General features: G+C 44.9%; 1 protein-coding gene across 2 annotated transcripts in view; it reads right to left on the bottom strand.

Moving 5' to 3' along the window:
• Positions 1-641: 641 nt before the first annotated feature.
• LOC113421448 (mitotic-spindle organizing protein 2A-like) overlaps positions 642-19,489 on the bottom strand; it is a 57,122-nt gene continuing 38,274 nt past the window's right edge. For both annotated transcript variants that reach the window (XM_087962522.1, XM_026681832.2), the window contains one exon: positions 642-1,079. In XM_087962522.1, the coding sequence (XP_087818648.1) occupies positions 937-1,079 (143 nt within the window). In that variant the 3' untranslated portion in view covers positions 642-936. The remainder of the gene's footprint in view (positions 1,080-19,489) is intronic.

Raw genomic sequence — 19,489 nt, 5'->3', positions numbered from 1 at the left:
ATTCAGGATTTAGGGTTGGCTGCCTATTGGGTGAAAGATGGCATCCATCCAATAATTCTGTATCCAACCAGCTTTGGCTAATCTTGGAAAAATTATGCAAGGTCAGATCTGATTAGCATTTGCATAAAAGTCCATCAGAAAATCCCAGAGCCATAGGCTTGACTGAAGAGGGAGATAGATTTTCATTCGTTCATTTATGGAAGAAGACAATGGCAAATCACTTCTGTACTACAGGTAGTCCTTGACTTACAACAGTTCATTTAGTGACCACTGAAAGTTACAACAGCACTGGAAAAAGGGACTTGTGACTCTTTTTCACGCTCATGACTGTTGCAGCATCCCAATGGTCACATGACCAAAATTCAGATGCTTGGCAACTGGTTCATGTTTATGATGGTTGCAGTTTCCTGGGGTCACCTTTTGCAACCTTCTCACAAGCAAAGCCAGATTCACTTAACCATGTTACTAACTTGCAGAATCTGCAGAGATTCACTTAACAACTGTGGCAAGAAAGGTCATAAAATGGGGCAAAATTCACTTAACAAATGTTTTGCTTAGCAACAGAAATTTTTGACTTAATTGTGGTTGTAAGTCAAGGCCTACTTGTACTGCCAAAAATGTTCTGTGAATAAGCTCATGGATTCCATAGGAGACAAGATATTTATTTATCTTAATTTCAAAAAAGAAATTTTCTCCAACAGAAATTAACAAGTAGCAAAGCTACATATAATCATAAACAGTAATACAAGAAATACAGAAACAGTATATTCTGTACTGCCTGATATTTAAACTGAACAAGAAATTAAATCGGACAGGCTCATTATATTTTTTAATTGTTAGAACTTTTCATAGTATTCTAGTCATTGGCTTTCCTGGAATGAACAGTGTTTGACATTTTGGAAAATCAGAATAATTTATTAGCCATTTTCTAGGTATCTATGTATTTTTCACAGGACATCCAGTCTTCGGCAGCCTGCTGGCACTTGACTGCCGTGGTACTCGTTGACTAGATCCTTCTCGGTTGCTATGATCTGACCCAGGTTGATTCCCAGTTGCTGTAGAAATGGTTTTGGCTCTCCCTGGAGGAAAAGAAAGGTTAAGTTCAGATTTTTTTTTTATGTCCAACCTATCAACTTTTAGGATTGCTGGAATATGTTAAACTATTTTGAAATGTATCTAGGGATACACATCTAATAAGCTATAAGATCACAATATATAACACTAAAAACATGCTAAACCAGACTCTTAACAGTAACTGATTTATCCAAATCACTGATTATCAGATCTGTCTTCCCGAGACTCACTGCTGAAAATAAGAAATAGCTAATAGCATAATCAAATTTATTCTTCTGTACCCTTACATCATCAATATTCTCTGCGACTGTTGAGAACATGAAAATGAACAGAACTTCTTTCAGCCTTTTCAAAATTTTATTTTTCTCTTATAAATCTGCAGAATCACAGAGTTGGAAGAGACCACAGATATCATTATTGTAGTCCAATCACCTGCTCAGTGCAGGCTCCACTAAAGCATTTCTGACAGATGATAATTCACTCTCTCTTTGAAGACCTCAAATGATTTTTCCCCACTCGCAAAATTTGCTTTTCATTCTTGAAATAAAAATGAATTACGTATTTCAGCATCACACAACTGCTCCACAACCAAACTATTTTGCTAAGAGCAGCATGTAGTACCATTATACAACAGAGGTTGTTTTTTTACTATGTAAATAATTCTGCCACCCAAATTCCAAAATCCTCTACTTGATGTAAAGAAGACTCTAACTTTAATCCATTTAAATAAGTTTATAATCAGAACATCTTTAGTCAAAGACTTTAAAGTACATCTTAATTATTAATAAGTGCAATTTTAGTTCCCTTTTGATAAATGTGCCAATTTCTTCTTGTAGGTTCATCTTTAATAAAAGTTTTTCTATACAACTCACAAAACTAATATTTTGTTACGCTCAAATGTTACTCTAGTAATGGTTTGGATTGTTCACACTGTTGTAATAGTTCGTGTTTAAGATTCCTGATTTCCAAAGTAAGAATTAACAGTAAAAGAAAAAAAGATAGTGTTTCTTTCTGTTAGTGACATAAAGATGTTCAAAGCCCTTGGCTTTTATAATATTTAATTAATATGTACTCAAAGCACTCTAACAAAAATGATATTTTTAAATAGTGTCAGAGCTTGTTGGCATCCAAATATACACTGCTCAAAAAAATAAAGAGAACACTTAAACAACACAATGTAACTCCAAGTCAATCACACTTCTGTGAAATCAAACTGTCCACTTAGGTAGCAACACTGATTGACAATCAATTTCACATGCTGTTGTGCAAATGGAATAGACAACAGGTGGAAAGCAGAGGCAGTTAGAAAGACATCCCCAATAAAGGAGTGGTTCAGCAGGCGGTGACCACAGACCACTTCTCAGTTCCTATGCTTTCTGGCTGATGGTTTGGTCACTTTTGAATGCTGGCGGTGCTTTCACTCTAGTGGGAGCATGAGACAGAGTCTACAACCCACACAAGTGGCTCAGGTAGTCCAGGATGGCACATCAATGCGAGCTGTGACAAGAAGGTTTGCTGTGTCTGTCAGCGTAGTGTCCAGAGCATGGAGGCACTACCAGGGGACAGGCCAGTACATCAGGAGACGTGGAGGAGGCCGTAGGAGGGCAACAACCCAGCATCAGGACCGCTACCTCTGCCTTTGTGCAAGGAGGGACAGGAGGAGCACTGCCAGAGCCCTGCAAAATGACCTCCAGTGGGCCACAAATGTGCATGTGGCTGCTCAAACGGTCAGAAACAGACTCCATGAGGGTGGTATGAGGGCCCGACGTCCACAGGTAGGGGTTGTGCTTATAGCCCAACACCGTGCAGGATGTTTGACATTTGCCAGAGAACACCAAGATTGACAAATTCGCCACTGGTGCCCTGTGCTCTTCACAGATGAAAGCAGGTCCACACTGAGCACATGTGACAGGTTTGACAGGGTCTGGAGACGCCGTGGAAAATGTTCTGCTGCCTGCAACATCCTCCAGCATGACCGGTTTGGCAGTGGGTCAGTAATGGTGTGGGATGGCATTTCTTTAGGGGGCCGCACAGCCCTCCATGTGCTCGCCAGAGGTAGCCCGACTGCCATTAGGTACCGAGATGAGATCCTCAGACCCCTTGTGAGACCATATGCTGGTGCGGTTGGCCCTGGGTTCCTCCTAATGCACGACAATGCTAGACCTCATGTGGCTGGAGTGTGTCAGCAGTTCCTGCAAGACGAAGGCATTGATGCTATGGACTGGCCTGCCCGTTCTCCAGACCTGAATCCAATTGAGCACATCTGGGACATCATGTCTTGCTCCATCCACCAATGCCATGTTGCACCACAGACTGTTCAGGAGTTGGGGATGCTTTAGTCCAGGTGTGGGAGGAGATCCCTCAGGAGACCATCCGCCACCTCATCAGGAGCATGCCCAGGTGTTGTAGGGAGGTCATACAGACACACACACTACTGAGCCTCATTTTGACTTGTTTTTAGGACATTACATCAAAGTTGGGTCAGCCTGTAGTGTTTTTTTCCACTTTAATTTTGAGTGTAACTCCAAATTCAGACCTCCATGGGTTGCTAAATTTGATTTCCATTGATAATTTTTGTGTGATTTTGTTGTCAGCACATTCAACTATGTAATGAACAAAGTATTTAATAAGAATATTTCATTCATTCAGATCTAGGATGTCTTATTTTTGTGTTCCCTTTATTTTTTTGAGCAGTGTATTTGAATTATTCCATTAATTAATTTTAAGCAAGATTAATATCATTCAATACATTGTTGTAAGTATCTGTCCTTGAGGTACGCCTTATGTAACTAAGACCATAGATGGTTACCAGTACTAACACCAGGAAATGGATGAATCTAACAGAAAATAGCACAGTTTTACAAGCCAAGTTTTACAGCTTTGAAAGTCAGGATATGGACAGAAATAATACCTTTTCACACATTCTCTAATGGAGCTTTCGAGGTCAATTATGTCATGTATGACAGGAAAATGTTCAATTTCACCAAGAATTTTAATAATCTTGGGCATGCTATTTGAACCTCTTCTATTACATTTGCAAAAATCCAGTCCCACAAATCACAACAAGGACTGATCCTTTTCAAGCAAGAATCACAATTTTGAAGAAATATTTCTTTTCAGACTTCTTCTAGATATCTCACACTTTTTATATGATCCACTAAATCAGAGAAATGACAGTAATCATTCATTGGATTCAGGTCTCTTACCATCATTCTCTTCTGTACACATACAAAATTGCCAGATACCTTACCAAAAATGAATGAAATAAAAACTGAAGGAAACTTTTCACTGTTCTCCAATGTAAACAAAACTTTCCTCAAATACAATAATTATAGCGCAAGTATTTAAATCAATATTCTCCATGGAGTTTTGGAAAGGATAGTGAATACTGGTCTGATTCTTCAAAAAACTTTTTCTGTCCCAGATATTTGTCACTTGTAGACGCTGCTGCATTGTCTTCTGCATGCAGAAGAAACTTAGAAGCTCCCACAATGTGCTAACTGTAGTAGTTAATTGAACAATGACAGAATGAGATAGGGTAGAGAATGTTTCTCAGAAAAGTATAAACTAATATTTTGGGAATAAAAAGTCAACACCATATACAGTATTTATACTTAAAATATGGTATTCCTCAAAATGTGTGCTGTAAAATGTGCCCCAATTGATCAAGAATATCCCATTCAGGTGTCACAAAGCCTACAAGTCAGAATTCTGAATGCCAAGGATCAACATATCTTTATGAAAGTTCAACAAGTTGATAGAAGAGACATAGTACAAATATCTCAGAAAAATAAGTTAGCCACAAAAACATAATATCTTGCAACCTAACATACTAGGTCAGGGGTGTCAAACTCAAGACCGCAGGTTGGATCTGGCCCGTGGGGTGTTTAGATCTGGCCCATGGAGCTGGTCTGGAAATAGCAAGGACCAGCCTGCGGTGCCTCTGCTAGCAAAAATGGGAGTCCTCTGGGAGGCCTTCCAGGTCCAAAACTGAGCCTCTGGAATCCTCCAAAACACCTTCCAGGCCCTTGGACTCAGAAGGTTATAAAAGGGAAGAAAAGTAAAATATTTTTTACCTTTCAGGCTTGCAGGCTTCTACTACTATAGCCTATGTCCATGATGGCGAACCTATGGCATGCGTATCAGAAATGGCACGCAGAGCCATCTCTCCAGGCACGTGGAGCCATCTCTGTTGCTTTTCCGGGTTCCAGCACATGCATGCGTGGCAGCCACCTGGTTTTCAGGTTTCTGAAGACCAATGTTGAGGTAATTCCTCGTTAGGAGAATGAGCGCATACAGGGAGACGTAGTGAAGAGTAGTGTTGAATAATACACACACAGCACAAAGATACATTGTACAGTAAATGTAGGTTTTTACTTCCAATAAACGTTTAAGCACAGTCCAAGAAAAGCAGTCCAAGTCATTCACAGGTAAAGCAGTCAGTGTTCAGTTCAGGGATAATCCAATTATCAAAGTCCAGAATCAAAAATGGGCGTTGGTCCTTACCTGACATGCCACTTCTCTGGGAGCTGGGAGGATCGTCCAGTGATGGGTGGAACTTCAGTCTCTGCTGTTGTAGGCTGAGCTTAATTTCCATGGGACGCCTCCTTCTTCCATCACGTGTCCAGTCCTGGCGTCCCAGTTTATGCGAAGACAAGGAGTCCCGGCAGTCGTGCCCTCCTCTTACTAAACTTAAAGTGCACTGGCCAAAAAGCAAGACCCCCCTCCAGACAGTGAAATAGACAAGAAAGAAAAGGGAGGGGCTGGACGATCCTCCCAGCTCCCAGAGAAGTGGCGTGTCAGGTAAGGACCAACGCCCATTCTCCTTGGAGCTGGTCGGATCGTCCAGTGATGGGACATACCAAAGCTGGGGCCTGTCCTATGGGGGGGGACACCGTCTGGTCTGTTGACTCATCAGTATCCCTAAGCACCTTCTGGAGGACCCTTCTTCTGAAGGAGGCCTCCGCCGCTGCGTACCTGTCAATCTTATAGTGCCTGATGAAGGGCGACGGGGATGCCCACGTTGCTGCCCGACAGATGTCTAGTATTGGGGCCTGGGTAGCCCAGGCAGCTGAGGTAGCCGCACTCCTAGTTGAGTGAGCCGTAATTCCCTTGGGCACTTGTAGGGCCTGGACCTGGTACGCCTTGGAAATGGCCGCCCTGATCCAACGGCCTATGGTGGTGGAAGGTACCTTGAGTCCCTGTGACTTTGGTTGGAAGGATATAAACATGGCCTCGGATTTACGAAAGGACTGTGTGCGTTTAATATAGATTCGCAGGGCCCGTCTAACGTCTAAGGTGTGCCATAGGGTCTCCCTTTCATGGGTTGGCCTGGGGCAAAAGTTAGGGAGAATAAGTTCCTGAGCCCTGTGGAAGACTGAGTTAATTTTTGGTAAGAAGGAAGGGTCGAGTCGGAGGACTACCCGGTCTGTGTGGAAGACGCAAAGATCCTTTCTAATTGATAGAGCAGCGATCTCTGAAATCCTACGAGCTGATGTGATAGCGACCAGGAATACTACTTTATAAGACAGGAACTGGAGAGGCACCTCTCTCAGAGGTTCAAAGGGTGGCCTAGTGAGAGAAATCAGGACCTTATTGAGGTCCTAAGTGGGATAACGGTGAATGGATGGTGGACGTAAGTTCGTGGCCCCTTTCAGAAAGGCTTGGATGCGGGGATGGTGAGAGAGGGAGGAGACCTTTTCGCAGGAAATGACGGTGGATAGGGCTGCCACCTGACGCCTTAGTGTATTGGGGGATAGACCCTTACTGAGCCCCTCTTGGAGGAAGTCAAGGATTTGGGCGACTGACGGTACCTTTGGGTCGATGTGGAGACTAGAACACCACTTGCGGAAGGAGTCCCAAGTGGCGTCATAAATCCTTGTAGTGGAGGGACGCCGGGCTGCTAAGATGGTATTAATAACCTCAGTGGAAAGGTTCTCTCTCCTCAGAGGTTCCCGCTCAACCTCCAAACGGCTAGTTGGAGCCATTGGGGGTCCGGGTGGAGAAGGGGGCCTTGGGACAGGGAGATCCTGTCTGCTGGTATCCTCCAAGGGGGGGCTTTGGAAAGACTGCGGAGGTCCGCGAACCAGGAGCGACGGGGCCAATAAGGAGCTACCAGGATCAGTTCCGCCCTCTCGTGGAGTATCTTCTGGATGACTCTGGGGACCAGAGCCAGAGGAGGAAAGGCATAAAGGAGGCCAGAGGGCCACGGGCATCGTAAGGCATTGTAGTTCTCTGCCCCTGGTGTCGGGAATCTGGAGATGAACCGAGGGAGTTGGGCATTGGATGGAGAGGCGAACAGGTGTATTACTGGCAGGCCAAAAATCACGGCTGCTTCCCTGAACAGGGCTGGGTGAAGGCGCCACTCCGCCTGGTCTATGGTGGCCCTGCTCAACCAATCTGCTCGGGTGTTGTCGATGCCCGAGATGTGATCTGCTGTGAGAGAAAGAAGGTGTGACTCCGCCCATCAGCAGAGGCGCTCGGTCTCCCTCATTAGACTCTTTGACTGGGTGCCCCCTTGCCTGTTGATATGAGCCTTTGCTGTTATGTTGTCTGTAAGGATGAGAACGTGACAACCCTTTAACTGAGGGAGGAAGCAGCGGAGAGCCAGGTGGATGGCCTGAAGCTCTAGCCAATTTATATTGCACCTGCTCTCTGTGGCTGACCATTTTCCCTGAGCTGTGCTGGACCGCAGATGGGCGCCCCATCCAGACAGACTGGCGTCTGTGGTGACGGTTGTTAGGGATAACATTGTTTTACCCTAACTGTTTTGGGTAAAGATGAATGATGAATCATGGTTTGTCAGATAAAGTGTATGTGACTTTAAGCTAAAGGAATGTAATTAAGGGTGCAGCTGTAAAAGTACTATATAAGCAGCAAGGCACTCTCTGGCTCTTACTGGCTGGCTTATTGAAGACTGCATTCTTGCTGGATCGGGGAGGAGAAGAAGTGTTGGATTACTTTGAAGATATTTCTCAACGGAGAGAAGATAAGTTTTAGACAGATTTATTATATGTGTACTGACACTGGCTATTCGACACGGACTTTGTAATTAGAGTATCCTCGACAAGACTTGACTGAAATTGATATATGACTAATGGACCGTTTATTTGACTATGCTATACTTCTTAAATGGAATAAACTATACTTTTGATAGCACAAGCGTATCTGTATTTTTACTGCGTGTTAACTGGAAAACTTATCTCACACATTTACCTGTCTTCCTATCTGACTTCGCTGCACATTCTGTTTAGTTTGTTTTCCTTAACACCCGTTGGGGAATCCAGGCTTAACACTGGTTATGGGCCCAGAGAGACTGCAAAGTCAGTTTAACTTGGATAAAAACAGGTTTATGTAAAAAGTGAGATTTTGTGTTGTTACACGTTACAGTAAACAGACAGCTGTGTTTTATCAATTATAGTTTTATATCCATATAGTGAAACATGGCACAAGTCAGTCTACAGAGTTTGTCCCTTATATCCAAGCTGGATGGAACAAACTATGTTTCATGGTCTATGAAATGTAGTCTACTTCTACGAAGAGAAGGTCTGTGGAACATAATTGAAAATCCACCAAACGTAGAAGAATGGGATCCTGAAGATGAGGAAGATAGTCAAAAGATAGAAGAATTTAAACAGAAAAATGAACAAGCACTTTGCATCATAGGATTAACATTAACTGATCAACAGCTTGTTCATATACGCGGAGAGCAAACTGCTGTTGGGTGTTGGCAAAAACTGAGGAGGATTTATGTCCGAGATAACGTTGGTGCTCACATAAATCTAACACGGAAGCTTTTCCGCACGTATCTCCAAAAGAATGGTGATATGCTGAGTCATTTGAATACTATGAAAAGCATTTTTCAAGAACTTCATGAGAAGGAGTTAAATTTCTCTGAGCTACACCAGGTCTACATAATTCTATCTTCATTAGACGAAAGTTTTGATGACTACGTAACTTCCCTTGAAATATTGCCTAAAGAAAGCCTAACTTTAACTGATATCACTGGCAGATTGATTGAAGAGGCCAGAAGAAGACTTGAAAGAGATCAGTTAAGGAGGGAGCAACCTCAAAAGGAAAATAATGAATCTCCTACTGCATTCGCAATTAAAAAGTGTTTTAATTGTGGAGGGAGAGGACATTTTGCAAGATTTTGTAAGAAACCAAAGCGCCAGAATGCAAGCCAGAATGCTGTAAGCCAACAAAGAAGAAATAAGAATTATGAGTTAGCAATGTATAGTAACGGAGTTGTAAAAAATAATTTATGGGTGGTTGACAGTGGTGCGTCCCACTGTATTACAAATGATAACAAAAAATTTGTAAAAATGTCCATGAGTTCACAACATATCTCATTGGCAAACGGATGGAAAATGAAGGCAAAAGGTCAAGGTATTGCTCATTGTTCTAGTATAAATGAGAACATAAAAATGTTATATGTACCTCAACTTAAATTTAATTTGCTTTCTGTTAGAATGTTGGTTAGATTAGGATACATAGTTACCTTTAAGGGAGATACTTGTTTAATTGAAAAAGAAGGTAAGAAAATTACTGCAACGTTAAGAGGTGACTTATATGTGTTAAATGATAATGGTTTAGAGGTGGCTAAAATAAGAAACCACATGATGAATGTATTCACTTGTTACACCGACGGCTAGGTCATTTAAATTTTAAAATGATTAAGAGAACTGTTCAACTATCTAAAGGAATAAGTTTGAAACCTTGTAATAAGTATTTGCAATGTTCTGCTTGTAATCAAAACAAAAGCAAAGTTATACCGGCAAATAGAGTTGATGGATTTACTGCCATAGAGCCTTTAGAGGTAGTATTTGCCGATATAATAGGTCCTAAAAAGCCAAGTGTAGGTGGTGCTAGATACATATTAAGCATAATGGACCACTATTCTAGGTATGGTTTCTGTTTTTTAATGAAGAGAAAAACTGAAACGTATACAAATTTCTTTAATTGGTTAAAATTTGCAGAGAGAAAAACTAAAAAGAAATTAGTAACTCTTATAACAGATAATGGTGCGGAATTTACAAATAATAAATTCCAGAATAGACTTAGAATGGCAAGTATTCAACATAAAAAGTCTGCACCATATAGGCCTCAACATAATGCGTTTATAGAGAGACGAGGTCAAACACTGCAATCAATGGGAAGGACAATGTTATCTGATTCTGGATTACCTGACAATTTGTGGGGAGAAGCTATAATGTGTGGGAATCACATATTAAACAATGTTGTTAATTCAACAACAGGTGAATTACCATTCACTCTGTGGCATGGTAGGAAACCTGATTTGAGTTATATTCACACATTTGGTGCACCAGCATGGGTGCATATTCCTACACAACTCAGGCACAAAGGACAACGTAGAGCTAAACGATTAATTTTTGTTGGATATCAAGCAAACCATAGATCTTATAGATTCTGGGAACCAGGTACATCTAGAGTATACTGCAGTGCTAGTGCACAATTCCTAGAACATATAGGATGGAATAGATTAGAGCAGGATTCAGATAATGATGTTATTATAGAACACTACAAGAGGCAGAAAGAAAAGACTAGTTATAAGAAAAGTCCAATTAAAGAAGAAGTCCATGAAGAGCAAATAGAATCAGATCAAGAGGAAATAATTGATCAAGAAGAGATAGATAGTCAAGAACAGGAAATAAAAGAAAGTCCACCTGTAAGTCCTGTTATACCTAGACGCACAACGCGTATAACCAGACTACCTGATAGATATCAGGCAAGTATTATTTGCCAAGTAAATAAGGTTCCTACTAGCATAGATGAACTTAAGATGTATCCTGCTAAGGATCAGGAAAATTGGCAAAAGGCAATGGAAAAAGAGTTAAATTCATTAAAGGAAATGAAGGTTTATGAAGAAACCAAATTACCTCCAGGAGAAAAATCCATAGGGTGCAAATGGATATTTAAAGTAAAGACTGGAAATAATGGGAAAGTAACTTATAAGGCTAGGTTAGTAGCACAAGGATTTAACCAAAATACATATGATTATGATGAGGTATTTGCACCAAATCTTAAGGCTACAACTTTAAGAGCCGCTTTAGTATGGGCAGCTAAGAAGAATTATATAGTTAACCATTTAGACGTAGAAACTGCATATCTGCATGCACCATTGCAGCATACAATATATTTGAAAAAACCAGTTGGTATAAAAGATAATAAAGTAAATAGCAATGATTGTTGGAAACTCAAGAAGAGTTTATATGGATTGAAACAATCTGGCTATGAATGGAACCAATATATTGTGAAAGAATTAAACAATATAGGGTTTAAATCTGGTTTAGCAGATCCATGTATGTTTAAAAGAGAAAATAATGGAACGGTGTCATTATTGTTATTATTTACAGATGATATTGCTTTGATTACTAAGACCAATAATGAAGCTACTGAGATTATTTCATTATTAGCCAAAAGGATAAAATTAAAGCATTTAGGTGAAATTAAAAAGTATCTAGGATTGACAATTACCAAAACCACAAAAGGATTTAAGATATCTCAAGAGGATAAAATTTGCCAATTAATTAAATTGTATAAAATGGAACTTTGTAAGCCTGCAAAGACTCCAATGAGTCAGGAAATTTGCAAAATGGATGCTCAAAGTCCCAAATTTGATAAGACCATATATCAATCTTTGATTGGTAGCTTATCATATATAAGCAATTGGTCAAGGCCAGATATAGCTTATAGTGTTAATCAGCTGGCACGATATAATAATGATCCACATCAATGTCATTGGCAAGCATTAAAGAGAATTTTAAGATAACTTAAAGGAACAATGCACCATGCATTGTATCTAGAGCCAAAAGGTGATTTGAATCTTAGTGCCTATGCAGATGCAAGTTTTGCAACTGACATAAACACTAGAAAATCAACATCTGGGATGGCTATATTATTTGGTAAGACTTTAATAGGGTGGAGGTCAATCAGACAACAGCATATTAGCTTGTCAACGATGGAAGCAGAATTTTCATGTCTGTCATTACTATGCACTGACTTAATTCTGTACAAACAGTTATTATTAGACATGGGTATAACTGTTAAAGATTCTATTATTGTATACGAGGACAACCAGGCAGCTATACAATTAGCTACTAATATTGCTGTAAAGACTAGATCAAAGCATACTGATTTAAGATACTTAAATGTTAGAGAATCTGTAAAAATGGTCTAATTAAACTTGAGTACTGCATGACGGAAGAAAATATTGCAGACCAGTTTACAAAAGCTCAAGGTGTTGTAAAATTTAAAGAGAGTTGTGACAATTATGATTTGAAAGTGTAAATGGATATATTATTGTAATATTTATTATTATTACCCAAAAGGGGAGAATGTTAGGGATAACATTGTTTTACCCTAACTGTTTTGGGTAAAGATAATAAAATGATGAATCATGGTTTGTCAGATAAAGTGTATGTGACTTTAAGCTAAAGGAATGTAATTAAGGGTGCAGCTGTAAAAGTACTATATAAGCAGCAAGGCACTCTCTGGCTCTTACTGGCTGGCTTATTGAAGACTGCATTCTTGCTGGATCGGGGAGGAGAAGAAGTGTTGGATTACTTTGAAGATATTTCTCAACGGAGAGAAGATAAGTTTTGGACAGATTTATTATATGTGTACTGACACTGGCTATTCGACACGGACTTTGCAATTAGAGTATCCTCGACAAGACTTGACTGAAATTGATATATGACTAATGGACCGTTTATTTGACTATGCTATACTTCTTAAATGGAATAAACTATACTTTTGATAGCACAAGCGTATCTGTATTTTTACTGCGTGTTAACTGGAAAACTTATCTCACACATTTACCTGTCTTCCTATCTGACTTCGCTGCACGTTCTGTTTAGTTTGTTTTCCTTAACACCCGTTGGGGAATCCAGGCTTAACAACGGTGATTCTTGGGGGCTTCTTGAGGGGGCAGCCCTTGTTGATCGACACCTTGTTCCACCAAAGGAGGGAGGTGAGAACCCTTGGCGAGACCTTGACCTTGCATCAGGAGTTGCTGGAGCCGGCTCTTTGGTACGGGAGCAGGAACCACTGGAGGGACCTGGAGTGGAATCGAGCCCAGGGGATACCGGAAATACAAGAAATCATTTTCCCTAGTAATTTTGATAGTTCCAGGAGAGGGACCTTCTTTAGCCGTCTGATAAGTTTTACTGATTGCTGGATGCTGAGTATCCTCTCTGGAGAGATGAACACCCTTGCCCTAACTGTGTCTATGATGGTTCCCAGATGGGGTAACCTGGTGGAAGGGGTGAGCTGGCTTTTCTTCCAATTTATTTGGAAGCCGTGTTCCTGGAGGGCGGAGAGGGTAATGAAGGTGTCCCTGGTAGCCTGATCCCTGGAGGAGGATAGGATGAGAATATCATCCAGGTAGCAGTGGAGCCGTACCGGGATGGTTCTGAGGTGTGCAGCCAGAGCGGCCAGGATCTTGGTGAAAGTCCTGGGGGCAGAGGCCAGTCCAAATGGGAGGGCCGTGTACTGGAAGTGGCGATTGTTGTAGCTAAAACGCAGGAATTTGTAGTGGGAGGGTCGGATTGGGATGTGTAAATATGCCTCAGAGAGGTCAATGGAGGACAACCAATCCCCCTGTCTAACCCCCGAGAGGATGGATTGTAGGGTGTTCATTTTGAATCTACGATAAACCAGGTAGCGGTTTAGCCGTTTTAGATCCAAGATGGCTCTCCATCCCCCTGAATGTTTGGGCACCACAAATAAGTGAGAGTAAAACCCTTGTCCCCTTTGGGATGGAGGGACTGGCTGGATGGCCTGTATCTCCAGTAGATGCCGAATTGCTGCCTCCATGAGGCTGCGTTTGGTGTGGTTTTTAGAAAGGGGGCATGCCATGTAGAAATCAGGGGGGATGGAGAGGAATTCGAGGGCAAGGCCAAATCTGACGGTATCCCTGACCCAGGCATCTGAGGTGGATGAGTCCCACTGGTTGGCGAAGGATTTGAGTCGTCCGCCAATTGGGATTAAATCAGGAGGTTTATCTGGAGCGCCTGAAGGGCCTGGTGCTGGAGCCGCGAAAGGGCCTCTTAAAGTTTCCCCCTCTCCTGTGTCTGACAAAGGAGTCAGACCTATCCTGGGGCTGTCCCGAACCAAAGGAGGGGGGCCTTTGGTATCTGGGAGGGAAGGGGGGTTGGGGATAGGGACGAAAGGAAGACCTCCGAAAGGGCTGCAGGGGTCTGTGATCTGACTTACGGGCGAGGGATGGGAGGTACTTCTTCGTGTTCCTTCCTTCAACTAGGAGAGGATCCAGGGAAGGGCCGAATAGTTTATTTCCCGTGAGGGGAGCGGAGGCTAATTTCATCTTATTTTTGAGATCCGCCTGCCAGTGCCTTAGCCAGAGCAGGCGGCAGGCAGAGACATGTGAGGAAATGGCGCGGGAGGAGAATTTCACGGAGTGAAAAGTAGCATCAGCTGAGAACTCTGCCGCAGCAGTGATCTTAGCTATGTCTTGATGGGCACGTGTATTAGAAGTCGGGACATGTTGTTTAAGCTGGCAGAGCCAGCGGATAGAAGATCTGATGAAAAATGAGGCGGCCGTGGCTGCCCTGATCGCCCACGCGTCTGATTGGTGAGCTCGACGCAGGGCCAGTTCCGACCTCTTTTCTTCCGGCCTGAGGGCCTCCAGGGGGTCACTGAGGGCGGAAGAAGAGGCTAGGCTTGCGACAGGCTCATCAACCTCCGGAGTATTTAACAAGTTGGACAGCTCAGGGTCAAGATTAAAAAACCGCTTATCATGGGCTGAAGGTGCTGGGGGGGCGGTAGAGGAAGCCAGTTGCTTGGAGATAAGGTCCAAGAATATGGGGGGGGGGGCTGGGATGACCTCAGCCTCCACCACCGGCTGCTTGAACATGGAGTCCTCTAGTGCTGCCGAGTCTGAGGGAGAAGGAGTAGGAAGGCCTTGGGTGGTTAGACCCGAGATATTCCTGGCCTTGTAGAGGAGTGATTTGAAAAGCTGAGGCTTAAAGAGCCCTACGAAGGCGGGAAGGTCAGGGGTGAGCCCCTCGTCCTCGGACATTTCCGGCTCTGACGGGTCAGAGTCCGGGAGGGGTTCGTCGAATGGGAGCGACCCCAACTCAAATTGTTCCTCCCCCTCTAATGCGTACGGATCTAGATCCCCTGCCCCCTCCTCATCGTCCTCCCTAACTGAGGGAGAACCTGTCTCCTGAAGGGGTATCTGTTCATGGGAGTGGAGAGGGGATGGTCTTACGGTTTCGGTGGTTTGTGTAGGCCACTCTGATCTGGCTATCCTCTGCATTACCTCCGCAATCCCCTGGCGGATGGCCAACTCCATCCAGGCTCTGAGTTATTCCGGGACCGCCTGAGGTAGAGTGTCTTCCTGTCGCAGGCCCGCGGCCGTTGGCGTGAAAGTAGCCTCTGGAGTTCTCCTGGGTGTCGTTGTGGAGTCCTGTTGTGCCTGGAGGGAGGGAGAGACTGCGGGAGGGGGAGGGAGAGCAGAGGTAGAAGGGGTGGCTGGTGCTGGGAGCACTGCACCGGACTGTTTGGCGCGCTTTTCCATCTCTTTTTCTAGCGCCCTGTGTTGCCTTAGGGCCTCCTGTTGGGAGGCTTTAGTGGGCTCTTTAGCCTGACTGCGCAGGTGTCTGGTCTTTTGTTTGGCCTTTAAGGAAGGGCCTTTTGAAGGATTGCCTTCTGACATTCTGGATGCTTGAAAACGGTGTGGATCAAGAGTAAGGTAGTTGGCACCTTAGGGGTCGACCTGCAATTAAGGCCGGGAGCCCTGGGGAGCTATGCGTCCCCCCCCCGATCAATCAGTTAAGATCAATGAATTGGCCTGGTAAAAGGCGTTACTCTTTTTTCTGCTTCTTTTCTCTCTCTCTCTTTTTTTTTTGGATTATATGATCAGAAAAAAACCTTTATTCTGTTTGAGATTTGAAAGAAGCTGCTGCCTCTTCCTTTCCTCTTGCTTCTTCTTCTTTTTTTTTTTTTTTTTTGAAATTCGGCTGTTTGGAAACTGCAAGTGCCCTGAAGGGCAATACACAAGGCCTGCACCAGACTGCCTTCCCAGACAATAGGAAACTGGGTGGGAGTGGTGGATAGGTTACCGCGGCCGCTACGGCTGGCCGCGGATGCTAAAACACTGTAGAAAATTCAATCAAGCAATCCAAGCCTCCAATGATTCTTAGAAGAAATAAAGACCACCAGAAAACACTGTAGAGCAGGCCTACGGGTCCTGCTGTCCTTGAAATTAGGCCGCAGTAAAGATTGGGTTGCTAAAGGCCTCACAAAATGGCGGCCGGCCACGAGGCGGAGCCAAAATGGCGGCCGCAACTTCGAGGGCCTGCAGGGGCCTAGCAGCAGCAATGGAGGCCTCCCTAGGGGCGATCTGACTCCCCAGGGGAAGGAGTTCCAAAGAAACGAGGCTCAAACGAAAATTAGTTGTATAAGTAAATCGGAGGCGGGGGGGAGGGAACGGAACTAAAGGAGCCTTTTAAAACGAACGGAGACAAAACAAGCGGCAGCAAGGCAAAGGGAGAGGGTGGGGGGGGCAGCCTGAAAAGGGTGCTAGCCCTCCCCTGGCTCCCCTGGGGCCGGGAGGCCTCCCAGGGAGAAGGAGGAAAAAATGGAAAAATTAAAAGGTAACCAACCGGCGCAGGGCTAAACTGAGAGTAAAAAGAATAAAGAAATGATACAACCTGAGGAAAAACAGCTGAAATCTCAATCGAGAGGGTTTTGCTGAAAGCAATGGCCAGGAGCACAATCGCAATCTGCCTACTCTGCACAAGGCTGAGCATAAACTGGGATGCCAGGACTGAACACGTGATGGAAGAAGGAGGCGTCCCATGAAAATTAAGCTCAGCCTACAACAGCAGAGACTGAAGCTCCACCCATCACTGGACGATCCGACCAGCTCCAAGGAGAACAGTTCAGTAACAGACTTACATCAACGATCAGTAACAGTCATTTAGGAGGAACGGCAACACTCTCCAACAGAAGAAAAGGAGACTCACTGAGGCTCTCTTCTGTGACTAAACAACCCAGGTTTGGCTCCATCTTATGGCCATTTGTGGAACCACACCCAATTACAGTTTAGCATTCTCTTAAAGATATAGTATTAAAATGTCTATCCTAGTTTATATATTTCCAACCCAAATAACTGTTAGGTGACTTACATTCCTAACAACTAGCTGGCTGGTGCGCATGCGCACGCTGGAACCCAGAAGAGCAACAGGTGACGGCTCCGCGTGCCCAAAGACATGGAGAGGGGATCCCAGCAATCACTTCCTAGGGGAGCAAAGCTGTTGGCCAGGAATGGGTGGGCTGGGGCTTCCCTCCCTCCCTCCCAAGTGGGCTTCTTGTGTGGCCCCAGCCTTCCAGCCTACAAGACTGACGCACATCCATGGTCCAGAGCGCCTGGCCTGCTTGGGTGCCACAAAAGAGCAGTGGTAGCAGCATCAGCAAGGGGCAGGAGTGACCAGCCAGCCCCCGCAGCCACTCCCTCGCGCCTGACTCTCGGCAGCATCTCCATGTGTGAGAATGTGTGCTCTCATCTGGCCCTCCTGGGGCAGCTCGCCTCCCCGATGGCAGCTCATCTACTTCCTCATCCATCATCCCAGCTGGAAGCAGCAGTGTGAGGGGCTGGAAGCAGTTCTCGCAGTGCCGCTTCTGGCCGGGATGCTGGAGGAGCTGCTGTCAGGGAGGTGAGTTGCCCCAGGAGGGCAGGAAGAGAGCACAGCTTCTCACACATGGATACATCACTGAGGGCCCAGCTTGCTGCCATGGGAGAGGCTGTGGGGGCCAGCCAGTTGCTCCCACCCATCACCCTGTGGCTGCTGCTCTTCTGGGGCTGCGGGGCTGTGCAGGAACTGAGTCTGTGTGGGAGGAATGGCTATCCAGCACCGGGGTAAGAGGGGATGGGGTGGTGGGGCTTCCAAGACTGGCCGTGGGATTGGAATCTGCTGAGTGCAAAAACCAACACCGTCCGTGGCCCTGGTGCGCTGCTTGCTTACGTGAGCCAGCCTTACTGTTTGGAGGCTGAATGGAGTGGGGATGCACTGCGGAGCCAGGCCATTCACAAATGTGTCCAGCCAGCCAGAGTTCGCTGCACCGGTCCCATGGAGCCTGCTCCAGCTTGGGTGGGGAGGACGACGAGGAAAAGAATAGCGAGGGTTTGCGTCGGCTGACCAGGCAGTGTGCAGGTCAGGCAGTGCTGGCTGGCTGGTTGGAGAGGGGGCAATCATTAGGTGGTTGCCGCTGCTTCAGTGGGGAAGATAAGGAGAAAAACGGCTCCTGCCCCCTTCCCCCGCCACCATCGCCAGTAGCTTAAATGTTCCAGCTAAAGCAGAGATTGCACACTCTCTCATACAAACACACACACAGAGTTTGGAAAGTCCCCCTTCTCCCTCCCTCTCTCTCTCCCTCCCTCCCTCTCTCTCTCTCTCTGCAGCAGCAGTTGCACACTTCAATGCCTGGCTGGAAAGGGGCTCAGATAAGCCAGTGGGGTGAGGGGGGCGACTCCACACCTCCCTGCCTTGCTTCATACTCCACCCACCACCACCTCACTGCTCAGGCAGCTCCTGCTGCCCACATCGCTGCCAGAAGCTTGGCTGAAGATTGCTCTCTCTCCCATACATACACACAGAGTTTGGAGAGCCCCCCTCCTCTCTCTGTCTCATCCCATTTGCATGCAAGCTCCATGGGAGAACAAGGTCTCATTAAGTAGTTAAGTAGAAACTAGGTTTTTTTTGGGGGGGGGGGAGCAGGAGACCGTCAAACACTTTTCACAACGAGAATGAAAGTTTCTGGTGGTTTTTTGATGGCCATCAAGATAGTACCACTATCTATTGAGAGGAGTTGTGGGATAACAATGGGAGGGCAGAGGTGATGCTGCTGAAATGAAAGGCAGAAGCTGGCAGGTCACATTCTTCCAAGCATGGGGAGTACGGCCGATTCCTGTGCTGGCAGTGGAAAAGGACAAAGAAGAAGTGGCGCTGTGGGCTGCAGTCATAGAAGCCAAGGTGGCAGATTCGTCATGCTGTCCCTTTCTATCAGGCACTTCTGCTGCCCGGGGGTTCATTGGCAGAAGTGCCTTATCCTTATGTGCCTGTTTTGGAAGTAACATCTGTCCAGCACCGTGGTAATAGGCGTGCCAGCTGGGAAGCGGCTGTGCTCCCTTGGCAGAGATGACAGGATAGGGGGGGTGCTTCATTAACACTTTTGTGGTTTCCGGCGCGTGCATGCGCACTGTCCAGCTGGTCTGTGCATGCATATCAGAACCTGGAAGACCAGGTGGCCAGTGCACATTGGGCACTGGAAACCAGCTACTCTTCTGATTTCTGGCACATGGGCTTGTGCACATGTGCGCACGCTCCCATTTTGGCACTCGGTGCCAAAAAGGTTTGCCAACACTGGCCTA

This window comes from Notechis scutatus, chromosome 3, assembly GCF_049901735.1.
Source record: "Notechis scutatus isolate UNSWTSFEM ecotype Mainland chromosome 3, rNotScu1.2, whole genome shotgun sequence".
In the NCBI taxonomy this organism is placed as follows: Eukaryota; Metazoa; Chordata; class Lepidosauria; order Squamata; family Elapidae; genus Notechis; species Notechis scutatus.
The sequence above is the reverse complement of the archived record's forward strand: the minus strand, read 5'-3'. Positions and strand labels throughout refer to the sequence as shown.